At 46.2% G+C, this 12,323-nt stretch overlaps 1 protein-coding gene across 1 annotated transcript in view; it reads right to left on the bottom strand.

Annotated features, from left to right (window-relative positions):
* INTS7 (integrator complex subunit 7) overlaps positions 1–12,323 on the bottom strand; it is a 56,071-nt gene that overhangs the window by 16,736 nt on the left and 27,012 nt on the right. Inside the window, exons 10-16 of the mRNA XM_069768534.1 lie at positions 7,663–7,760; positions 7,304–7,543; positions 5,895–6,032; positions 5,615–5,821; positions 4,331–4,525; positions 3,623–3,726; positions 3,301–3,369 (exon numbers count right to left, since the gene is read on the bottom strand). Coding sequence (XP_069624635.1) covers positions 3,301–3,369; positions 3,623–3,726; positions 4,331–4,525; positions 5,615–5,821; positions 5,895–6,032; positions 7,304–7,543; positions 7,663–7,760 — 1,051 coding nt within the window. The remainder of the gene's footprint in view (positions 1–3,300; positions 3,370–3,622; positions 3,727–4,330; positions 4,526–5,614; positions 5,822–5,894; positions 6,033–7,303; positions 7,544–7,662; positions 7,761–12,323) is intronic.

Raw genomic sequence — 12,323 nt, 5'->3', positions numbered from 1 at the left:
AATAACACTGGTGACAGGGGCGGACATACCGCCGGTTCAACGGGTGCAACCGCAGCGGGGCCCAGAGCAGGAGGGGGGCCCAGGGCGGGTGGGGGCCCCCGACGGCGACGGATATACACGGCATTGTTGTGAGCTGCCGTGCCCGGAGTCTGCGGAGACCATCTGTCCACAGTCCGGGAGAAGGAGCCAGGGACGCCGGGAGCAGGTGAGTATATTTACCTGTCCACGATCCACCCGCCGGGCGCCGCTCCGTCTTCCGCGTCCTCTTCTGTGAATGTGCAGGTCAGAGGGCGCGATGACGTATAGTGTGCGCCGCCCTCTGCCTGAACAGTCAGTGCGGAGAGCCGGGACGATGAGGACCAGCGGGCAGAGACGAGAGGTGAGTATGTCTTTTTTTTTTATTGCAGCAGCAGCATTTATATGTGGGCACAGCGTTATATGGAGCGAGAGCATCTATGGGACCACAATGAATAATTGTATGGAGCATTATATGTGGCGGCACAGCTTTATATGGAGCATCTATGGAGCAATATTCAATAATGAATTGCATGGAGCATTATATGTGCCACAGCTTTATATGGAGCATCTATGGGGCAGTATTCAATAATGAATTGTATGGAGCATTATATGTGGCACAGCTTTATATGGAGCATCTATGGGGCAATAATGACCTGTATGGAGCATTATATGTGGCACAGCTTTATATGGGGCATTTATATTACAACCTATATGTTTACATAACTTTGTTGCGGTATGGGGGGGGGCCCAGGAAGATTTCTTGCACAGGGGCACTCTGCAGTCTGTGTCCGCCCCTGACTGGTGATGAGCACACTGCTACTGAGTTTACTGCGGCTGAAGAGAAGACATAACACTGGTGATGAGCACACTGCTACTGAGTTTACTGCGGCTGAAGATAAGAAATAACACTGGTGATGAGCACACTGCTACTGAGTTTACTGCGGCTGAAGAGAAGAAATAACACTGGTGATGAGCACACTGCTACTGAGTATACTGCGGCTGAAGGGAAGAAATAACACTGGTGATGAGCACACTGCTACTGAGTATACTGCGGCTGAAGGGAAGAAATAACACTGGTGATGAGCACGCTGCTACTGAGTATACTGCGGCTGAAGAGAAGACATAACACTGGTGATGAGCACACTGCTACTGAGTATACTGCGGCTGAAGAGAAGACATAACACTGGTGATGAGCACACTGCTACTGAGTATGCTGCGGCTGAAGAGAAGAAATAACACTGGTGATGAGCACACTGCTACTGAGTATACTGCGGCTGAAGAGAAGAAATAACACTGGTGATGAGCACACTGCTACTGAGTATACTGCGGCTGAAGAGAAGACATAACACTGGTGATGAGCACACTGCTACTGAGTATACTGCGGCTGAAGGGAAGAAATAACACTGGTGATGAGCACACTGCTACTGAGTATACTGCGGCTGAAGGGAAGAAATAACACTGGTGATGAGCACACTGCTACTGAGTATACTGCGGCTGAAGAGAAGAAATAACACTGGTGATGAGCACACCGCTACTGAGTATACTGCGGCTGAAGAGAAGACATAACACTGGTGATGAGCACACCGCTACTGAGTATACTGCGGCTGAAGAGAAGAAATAACACTGGTGATGAGCACACTGCTACTGAGTATACTGCGGCTGAAGAGAAGAAATAACACTGGTGATGAGCACACCGCTAGTGAGTATACTGCGGCTGAAGAGAAGACATAACACTGGTGATGAGCACACCGCTACTGAGTATACTGCGGCTGAAGGGAAGAAATAACACTGGTGATGAGCACACCGCTACTGAGTATACTGCGGCTGAAGGGAAGAAATAACACTGGTGATGAGCACACTGCTACTGAGTATACTGCGGCTAAAGAGAAGACATAACACTGGTGATGAGCACACCGCTACTGAGTATACTGCGGCTGAAGAGAAGACATAACACTGGTGATGAGCACACCGCTACTGAGTATACTGCGGCTGAAGGGAAGAAATAACACTGGTGATGAGCACACTGCTACTGAGTATACTGCGGCTGAAGGGAAGAAATAACACTGGTGATGAGCACACTGCTACTGAGTATACTGCGGCTGAAGAGAAGACATAACACTGGTGATGAGCACACTGCTACTGAGTATACTGCGGCTGAAGGGAAGAAATAACACTGGTGATGAGCACACTGCTACTGAGTATACTGCGGCTGAAGGGAAGAAATAACACTGATGATGAGCACACTGCTACTGAGTATACTGCGGCTGAAGAGAAGACATAAAACTGGTGATGAGCACACTGCTACTGAGTATACTGCGGCTGAAGAGAAGAAATAACACTGGTGATGAGCACACTGCTACTGAGTATACTGCGGCTGAAGAGAAGACATAACACTGGTGATGAGCACACCGCTACTGAGTATACTGCGGCTGAAGAGAAGACATAGCACTGGTGATGAGCACACCGCTACTGAGTATACTGCGGCTGAAGAGAAGACATAACACTGGTGATGAGCACACTGCTACTGAGTATACTGCGGCTGAAGAGAAGACATAACACTGGTGATGAGCACACTGCTGCGGACTTTACTGTTTACTCCAAAACCGAATATGTGATTATCCCCACTGCCACCAATAACACACTTCTGGATGTATTAGTGTAGCTTCAACAGAAAAAAAGGGAGAACTTTTCCAGCTATTGTGTAATGCTGTAGATAAGCCCCCCATGTATCCTGAAAGATAAGAAAAACAAGTTAGATTATACTCACCCAGGGGCGGTCCGGTCCGTTGGACGTCACAGTCCGGGTCCGGCGCCTCCCATCTTCATACTATGACGTCCTCTTCTTTGCTTCTTGCCGCGGCTCCTGCACAGGCGTACTTTGTCTGGCCTGTTGAGGCCTGCGCAAGAGCCGCGTCAAGAAGCAAAGAAGAGGACGTCATCATAAAAAGATGGGAGGCGCTGCACTCGGACTGTGACGCCCATCGGACCGGACCGCCCCTGGGTGAGTATAATCTAACTTGTTTTTCTTCTCTTTCAGGTTACATTGGGGGCTTATCTACAGCATTACAGAATGCTACAGATAAGCCCCTGATGCAGGTGGCCGCAGCTTATAGGTGAATTTTGGGGTGACAGATTCCCTTTCAAGAGTCAAGTTTATACAGGGCAACTGAACATTTAGTAGGATTAACAGAGGACGGTTAATAATATTTTAATATTATGCTACAATTCTTCTCTCAATCGGCTACTGATCAGGGAAAACGAGAGCAGCTTTATATTTCTTACCTGCAAGAATCTGGATCCAAGATCAGAGCTTCAATGGTGTGAGAGATTAAAAGGCAGCTCTGCTGTTGTCTGGTGAGGGCTCAGGATTAAGGCAAGTAACTGGACTCTACAGATGACACTTATACAGATGATTAAGTAGTAAATATACTAAGTATTAATAAGGAGTTTTCTGATGCTACGTGTTATGGCATCCTGAACATTCACAGCCGGATTACATCCAATGTGACTGATTAACAGAAAGTTTTTTGGGAAGGAAAGATATTGACTTCTGGATTTGATGCCATATAGATGAAAAAAGAATTATATTAAATGTTGTGGATACATTTCTATGTTCCTGAGTGTAGCAGAATCAGCATCAAAAGAGGATTGATAGAGATCTCCATAGCGTGTGGCTAGATTCTTGAAGTCTTCCATAGATTGTTTCATCTGTAAAAAAAAAAGATAATGTCACCTACATGAACAAGAAGTCACAGATTGTTGGATGAGATGCATATTAAGCATCGTTCTGCATAGAAAATAACGGTTCATTCACACTGTGTACGTGGGAGGATTTTTGGATGCCACCGTATAGGAGTGTAGTGGCACTCATAGGCTTCAATGTTACAGAAAAGAATTTGACTATTTTGTTGTGACATATTTCTGGGTAGAATATTGCAGCAGATTGTGGATATTCATGCAGCTCATAGGAAAGGTCTTGCACCAGATTAGAGAAGGCCAAACTTACACTCCTGTGGTCTTTGTCAGGTAAATGGAGGACTGTGGACACATTTGACTTATGCATCAGGAGCCTTTCGTGGGCAAGTTGGAAATGGACATTGTAATTTTTTTGCTTAAAGGACCATTCCAGGCTAAAACAGAAAAACCTTATGTCACGCAACCCCATCAAGTCCCACACTCGGGACCATAGTCATTTAGTTTCGGAGTTCCTGCAAGTCACTATCAATATGTTCACAAGGGCTGATAACTTAAAAAAAAGGATAATTTTTCACACACCCTAACCAAAGAAAACATAGCACCAATCCCGAGTCACCTGGGTGGAGATACGTCCACAGCGCTGGAGATCATTGCCGGAGGTCATGGCAATAGTGGCAGCAATGGCTGGTGGCGGGCTGGTCTTCAGGCTGTTACATGTGCAGATGAGTTGAGAGAAAGCTTGAAGAAGATCAATCCTCAGCTTCACAAACTCACACTGGAAGCTCAGCGGGTTCATAGGTGTGCTGGCCGCCTAATGGAGAGAGTGAAAACGCATCGTGTGACATAAAACGGCTCTTCTTGTATTATTAAATATTTTTGCTGTTGTAGACTCTGACCAACTCCTTCACCTAGCTGGCTGTGCTGAGACTTTTAATATAGATCTGACAGCAGAATGCTCCTGGCTGATGTCTACCATCATCTGCTGTCGCCGCTCTAACCCTCTCTCCACATAGTGTTAATGTAGTAAATGGGGGAGATTACATACAGGCTGTGTAGTGAGAGAGGAGAACTCTTCCCAGAATTTGCAGGGGGACTGGGACCTTAAAGGTATCTTGGACACAGGATGTGTAGAGAAAGGGAGGAGAGATCTCAGGGTGATTGTGAAAGGGAGAAGAGATTTCAAAATGTATTGGTATATGAGAGCTAGTGAAGAAAGAAGTGTCCTGGAAACAAAGACGTCACATCCAGTACATATCACAGGGAAGGACACATGAGCGGGCTGAAACTAGAAGCAATAATGAAAAAAATGTTAACTCAAGGTAACCAATACCATACAGTATTTCCATGTCGGAGGTGTCCATAGCCATCCTTAAATATATTGATCTGGAGCCTTTCACTTTTGCATTGGCAGACGAGAGGCGCTCATGACATTGTGACTATAGATGTCTGTCAGAACGTGGGAAAAATCAGCAGCCTATGTATACACATGCATCATCATCAGAACCGCTCAGCTCCCGATGCAAAATTGAAAAGCACTGGTTCAGTGGTTAGCACGAGGCTCAGTGGTTAGCACTGTTGCTTTACAGCGCTGGGGTCAAACCCCAAGGACAACATCTGTAAGAGGATTGTATGTTCTTCCCATGTTTGTGTGGATTTCCTCCAGGTACACCGGTTTCCTCCCACACTCCAAAGACCTACTGATAGGGAATTTAGATTGTGAGCCCCAATGGGGGCAGTGATGATAATGTCTGTAAAGTGCTGCAGAATTAATGGCGCTATATAAGTGAGTAAAATAAATAAAGTACATGATAAAAAAAAAGGGCAGTGTAAAGTGCAAGTAAAGAACAAGATCTGGTGCCAATCGATTGCCTCCCTGCAGAAGGAGGATTGTTCTACTGACCGTAAGAGAAGCGATTCCTTTGTGGTAGGATTTCAGAGAGTCAGCAATGGCAGAAAGGGCCAAGCCAATGTCGTCTTCCTGCAGATGGGTGAGGCATTGCTCCGCGAGAGAGAACTCCTTCAGGCTATTGAGCCAAAAGTAAAAATGTTCGGAAGCCACCTGCGTGAGAAGACTCTGATACAGCTCCCGCGCCATGTCGTGGTTCCCCTGAGACACAGAAATACAGGGCAATCATTACCATCTGCGTACCGGCCGAGATTGTGATGACCACCGATCTTACCATACGGGAGGCCTGTCTGGCTATTCTGTATACCGTCCAACCATTAGACACGTTCTCCAGTTGTTGCTTTATTATAGTCTTTACTTCAGGAGACAGGGCTTTTTGGCTCGCCACAAAAATAACGGTAGCAAGAGCAACCTAAAAAAGGGGAAAAAAATCACGGTATAATTAGGCTAAAAATCTACATTTATGAAATTAAATCAGGTTTTCAGTCTTAAGGGATCGGGTCGTTCAATTCTAACATTTCCGGTTGAATCCGACAGCGTCAATTAAATGGTTAAAATATATCCTCTTACTCACATTAGTGTATAATGTGTGGGACAGAGGAAAGAAAACTACGGGGATTAAGGGATTCACCAAGTACACACCACTATGGCCTAATCCCAATTTGGGAGAATGTATCAAAGTTATAGTTTTCCTGACTGGGAGCAGAAGGGATCTGGTCGATAGAACAATTATTTACAAACTCCGTCCTTAAAAGTTTTCAACGGCTCAAGGAGGAAATCAATTTATCATGTAACACTTTTTACCAATATCTACAAATCCGACAGGCTCAATCGGGTCTGATGGATCTTGGCATACATCATCATCTCTTTGATAGATAGGATGTATGGAGTGGAATTGGTAACAGATCCCCGTATATGTATATTGGGATTATTTGAAGATAGAGTGGATCCCGACTCGCCCCTATTCATAGGCATCGCTCGAATCTATTTTCAAGCACATAATCTTTCATTTCATTGGTGAGACGCACAACTAAGGGAGCACTACAAGGAGGGATAAATAATATCATCTGTTCGGAAAGAGGAGTCTATCAGAAACGTGACTATTCGTAAATTTGAGTCCTTGGTTGGATCCTCCAGGGCGGCCACAGATCTTCTAATTAGATAAAATATTTACCATGCTATCCCTTCATTGTTATTGCTGTTTTTCCTTTTTCCCCCCCCTTTTACGAATTTTATACTCCATTATTCTAGAACTGCTCTGAAAATGGTCGTCTCTGGGATACACCCACGGTCTGTGTCCCCCAATGAGGCGAAGGAGAAATGAAAATGGTCGTCTCTGGGATGTTGGCTTTTGGGTTATGGAATTGAAGTTGAGTTACTTTGTTTATGTTTATACTATGGAATTATTATGTCATTTATGTTATTTGAAAGGTGGAAAATTTGTATTTGGAGTTTTTCAATAAAAATTATTTGATTTAAAACAGGTTAAAGTAGAGCATTTGGAGCGACCTCTGGTCGCTGCAGCTCGTTGTGTTGCAGATTTCACCACTTCAATGTAATCCACGGTGAATCCTTTTCACAAATCACAAGTAAAACACAAGGATTTTGTTGTGCAATTGCAGAGAGATCCAATCCCTCTTGTGGTCTCTATACTGGGTGTCGTAGGTGATGGACGTTCCTTACCAGCAGCTCCTGTTGTTTGTCTGTGGTCGATCTTCCGATGACTTTGTACAGTTCCATGAGGTCTCCTAACATCCCATCTCCAAGCACCGGCAGCTGCATGGCCACAGAGGCCAGACAATGGCACAGATAGATCCTGGCAGCGTCCTGAGCGCTGTGTAGCTGAGTCAGGAGCGATTCCACAACGGACTGGCTCAGATACGGGCGGCACTTTGCCAGCTTCACCATGCAGGACAGAGCGGTCTAAGGGAACAGGAATGAGATGTTGACTATAAAGAAAATTCTGTGAACATTCTTAAGAGCGATGAATGGCCTCATAATACACCGTGCCAGTTTCATTGCCATTCCACAGCTATTCACACCTTTAAGGTTTGCTGGGAGCCAGCGCTGCCGTCTTGATTGCTCAGGACCAGAAGAGATTCAAGGCCGAATACAGCATCCTTCTCCAGAGCCAAATTATCTGAAAGAAATTGTAAATGAAGAATAGTGACATTTGCAACCATGAGTTCATCATATTCATGATCAGCAGGACAAATAGTTTGGGTCCCATTTGCAAGTCCTGCTTCTATCTGGACAACGGAGCCCTGCAGCACGCTGTCAAAAGTGAAGAGGTGGCAGCTCGTGGGTGTAGGACCCGCATCTATTGACATTCTTTCAATGTGCCATTAATGTCGCATTCAGCTGGCAGTAATCACTCACGCTGATTTTTCGTTTTGCACATAAATTAAGGAGTTGTTGGTTTGACCCATTAATTTACATGCTGCGTTGGAAGTTGCTCCAGATCACAGTGCCAACTGCAGGACAGCCAAAACCTGTGCAAAAAATAGGGATTTTTGTGTTCTCACCGTAAAATCCTTTTCTCAGAGCCACTCATTGGGGGACACAGGACCGTGGGGTGTATGTTGCTGCCACTAGGAGGCTGACACTAAGTAAATACAAAAAAGGTTAGCTCCTCCTCTGCAGTATACACCGCCCACTGGCTCCGGATAATACCAGTTCGGTAGCAAAGCAGTAGGAGATTAACAAAATTTAACCGTAGGAACAACATGTCAAAGACTAAAACACTCATCATAGGCAACAAGCCAAAACAGGGGTGGGTGCTGTGTCCCCCAATGAGTGGCTCGGAGAAAAGGATTTTACGGCGAGTACACAAAAATACCTATTTCTCCATCACCACATTGGAGGACACAGGACCGTGGGACGTCCAAAAGCAGGTATGGTCCCCTGAGGAAGCCAACTTCGCGAAACGCGCGTTGGGGCCCTTCCTGCTGCCTTTTTAGGTTCCTCCTTCCCACATGGGTAAGTTACGGTTTTGCTGGGCTGCACAAGTGAGATTACACTGGGCGTAGGGGCTGCAATATTAGCATATATGGGCTCCCTTTGCAATTGTCCTTTAATGGTAGGATGCCCTATATATTCCTTCTATGCCCACTCGTAGCACCAACATTTAGGGGTGTACCTCCTTAGGCAGCTGTTGTTTTTTATGTGGTTTTCCCCTGTTTTCTCGTCATGTTTTTGTGCATTTAGGCTTTTAGCCATTTCTGTATTTACAATGAGCCTTGTTTAATAAAATTTCACTTTTTGATACAATTATTTTTAGACTCAGGGCTTCATTCTACTTACATTTATATATGAGAGTATACTCCTGTTCGCTTGTAGGTTTTGTATATTTTGTGGAGTCGCGGTTGCGCTCTCATTTTCTGGTCCCGTATTTTTAGGACCATATATTTTCAATGTATATCCAGTATGTCAGTTCTTGTTAAACTCACGTCCAAAAGCAGCCCCTGGGCGGGAAATAACAACCCAACAGTGTAAGCTTATGGCACCTGCTGTCTACAGGTGCGCTACCGCTGCCTGCAGAATACGCCTACCCAGGCTTGCATCTGAAGATTCCTGAGTATGGACATTGTAAAATGCTTTGAAAAGGTGTGCAGGCTATACCAGGTTGCAGCTTTGGAAACAGGAACACATGGGCTACTTGCACAGTGAACAAGTCTGTATGATCATGTTCACACACCACCAAGAAACCTGAAGACACAAAAGAGAATAGTAAAACCAAAAACACTCAGTTTGAAAAAATGTTGCAGTAATCCGTAAGTGCTAGTAAAAGATGTAAAAAACAGGGTATTTGGTTGATACGTTTTTTGCAAAAAATGTATACTAAGCTGCTCTACCAATCTTCACGGTATACCCTTATCAGAGCAGTCCTAACTAATGTATGCAATCCCTATCTGATGTATTTAAAAACCTGATCATCTGTATATAACCTGTGTGAACAGGGTTCAGAGAGGAAAAATCCATGTGTGCATACAGGGTAGAACAGCTTTTGTGCAGATAGCCCAAGAGGAGTGGTGGAACTCCCCAGTCTTGTAGACACAAGAGAACAATTATGGAAACAGGAACACATGGGCTACTTGCACAGTGAACAAGTCTGTATGATCATGTTCACACACCACCAAGAAACCTGAAGACACAAAAGAGAATAGTAAAACCAAAAACACTCAGTTTGAAAAAATGTTGCAGTAATCCGCAAGTGCTAGTAAAAGATGTAAAAAACAGGGTATTTGGTTGATACGTTTTTTGCAAAAAATGTATACTAAGCTGCTCTACCAATCTTCACGGTATACCCTTATCAGAGCAGTCCTAACTAATGTATGCAATCCCTATCTGATGTATTTAAAAACCTGATCATCTGTATATAACCTGTGTGAACAGGGTTCAGAGAGGAAAAATCCATGTGTGCATACAGGGTAGAACAGCTTTTGTGCAGATAGCCCAAGAGGAGTGGTGGAACTCCCCAGTCTTGTAGACACAAGAGAACAATTATGGAAACAGGAACACATGGGCTACTTGCACAGTGAACAAGTCTGTATGATCATGTTCACACACCACCAAGAAACCTGAAGACACAAAAGAGAATAGTAAAACCAAAAACACTCAGTTTCAAAAAATGTTGCAGTAATCCGCAAGTGCTAGTAAAAGATGTAAAAAACAGGGTATTTGGTTGATACGTTTTTTGCAAAAAATGTATACTAAGCTTTGCAAACCTGCTCTGCAGACGCTTGATTCTGAATGGCCCAGGAAGCTCCCACCGACCAAGTGGAGCGTGCCCTGAGGATACGCTTGCCTCTGATGCGGTAAGCCTCTTGAATAGTTGACCGAATCCATCTGGCGATTGTCGACTTAGAAGCGGCCAGTCCCTTCTGGTGTCTCGCCGGGAGCACGAACAGAGCTTCCGTCTGTCAACAAGGTGCGGTGCTAGACATGTACTTCCCGAGAGCTCTCACAAGATCCAGGGAGTGAAGAGCCTTCTCCACGAGGTGCGTTGGAGCAGGACAAAATGACGGAAGTTTTATATCCTCATTGAGGTGGAAGGAAGGCACCACCTTTGGGAGGAAGGTAGGAGATGGTCTGAAAACCACCTTGACTCAGTGGAATGTAAAGAACGGCGTCCGACAGGAAAGGGCAGCCAACTCTGAGACTTGTCTGATCGAGGTAATAGCGACGAGAAAAGCCACCTTCCATGAAAGGAGAGGTAGGGAGATGTCCTGCAACGGCTCGAAGGGAGATTCCTGCAGGACACCTAGGACCAGATTAAGGTCCCAAGCCTCTAGAAGTGCTTTGTAGGGAGGCACCACGTGAGAGACTCCCTGAAAGAACGTTCTGACCTGGGGTTTGGAAGCAATTTTCTGTTGAAAAAGGACTGACAAGGCCGAGACCTGCCCTTTAAGGGAACTCGGGGAAAGCCCCAAGTCCAGACCGGATTGGAGGAAATCCAGGATGGTAGGGATGTTGAAAACCATCAGAGGGCGACCTCTGCTTCTGCACCATTCAAAGAAGATCTTCCAGGTCTGATGATAGATGCGCGATAACACCGGCTTTCGGGCATTGATCAAAGAGGAAACTACCTCACGGGTAAAAACCTGCTTGAGTCAGGACCCAGGATTCAACGGCCAAGCCATCAAACGCAGGGCCCCTGAGTTCTGGTGGTAGATCAGGCCCTGAGAAAGTAGATCCAGACGATCTGGTAGGCGCCAAGGAACGTCTGCGATGAGTTGGATCAGCTCTGCCTACCACGCCCGGCGAGGCCAATCCGGGGCGATGAGAATCACCGGGACACCCTCCGGCCTGATGGTCCTGATGACACTGGGAAGCAGGGCAGGGGGGAAACAGGTAAGGAAGGCGAAACTGACTCCAAGGAAGGACCAGCGCGTCCGCCCCAATTGCGCTCGGGTCCTGAGACCGTGCTACAAACTGAGTTACCTTGGCATTGAACCAGGACGACATCAAGTCTACGTCCGGAGTACCCCAACGAAGGCAGATTTGTTGGAATATGTCCTGATGGAGAGACCACTCTCCTGAGGCAAGACCTTGCCGCCTGAGGAAGTCCACGGCCCAATTCTCCACTCCTGGAATGTGAACGGCCGATATGACTGAGTGGTTGTTTTCGGCCCAGCGAAGGATGTGCTCTACCTCGCGCATTGCAGCTCTGCTGCGGGTGCCCCCCGATGATTTATATAAGCCACAGCCGTGGCATTGTCCAACTGGATACGGATGGGGCGGCCTGCTAGGAGATGATGGAACCACTTTAGGGACAGCCAAATCGCACGTATCTCCAGGATATTGATTGGAAGGTGAGACTCAGGATGAGTCCAGGTTCCATGCGCAGTGTGATGGCGAAAAACCGCTCCCCAGCCGAGGAGGATGGCATCGGTAGTGACTACCAGCCAAAGGACTGGGAGGAAGGATCTCCCTTGGAGAAGAGAGGTTCGGAGCATCCACCATTGGAGTGTCTGCTTGACCCGAGGAGAGAGAGGACACAGTCGGTTGAGGGAAAAATGGACTCCCATTCCATGCGTCCAGCAGAGCATGCTGGATGGGACGGAGGTGTAGTTGCACAAGTGGAATCGCCTCCATTGTGGCCACCATCTTCCCAGAATCCTCATGCCGAAACGGATGGAACAGGGGGACGGCTGGAGAAGCTTCCAGACCTCCTGTTGAAGAGCCAGGACCTTGTCCCGAG

This window comes from Ranitomeya imitator, chromosome 5 (assembly GCF_032444005.1).
Source record: "Ranitomeya imitator isolate aRanImi1 chromosome 5, aRanImi1.pri, whole genome shotgun sequence".
Taxonomy (NCBI): domain Eukaryota; kingdom Metazoa; phylum Chordata; class Amphibia; order Anura; family Dendrobatidae; genus Ranitomeya; species Ranitomeya imitator.
The sequence above is the reverse complement of the archived record's forward strand: the minus strand, read 5'-3'. Positions and strand labels throughout refer to the sequence as shown.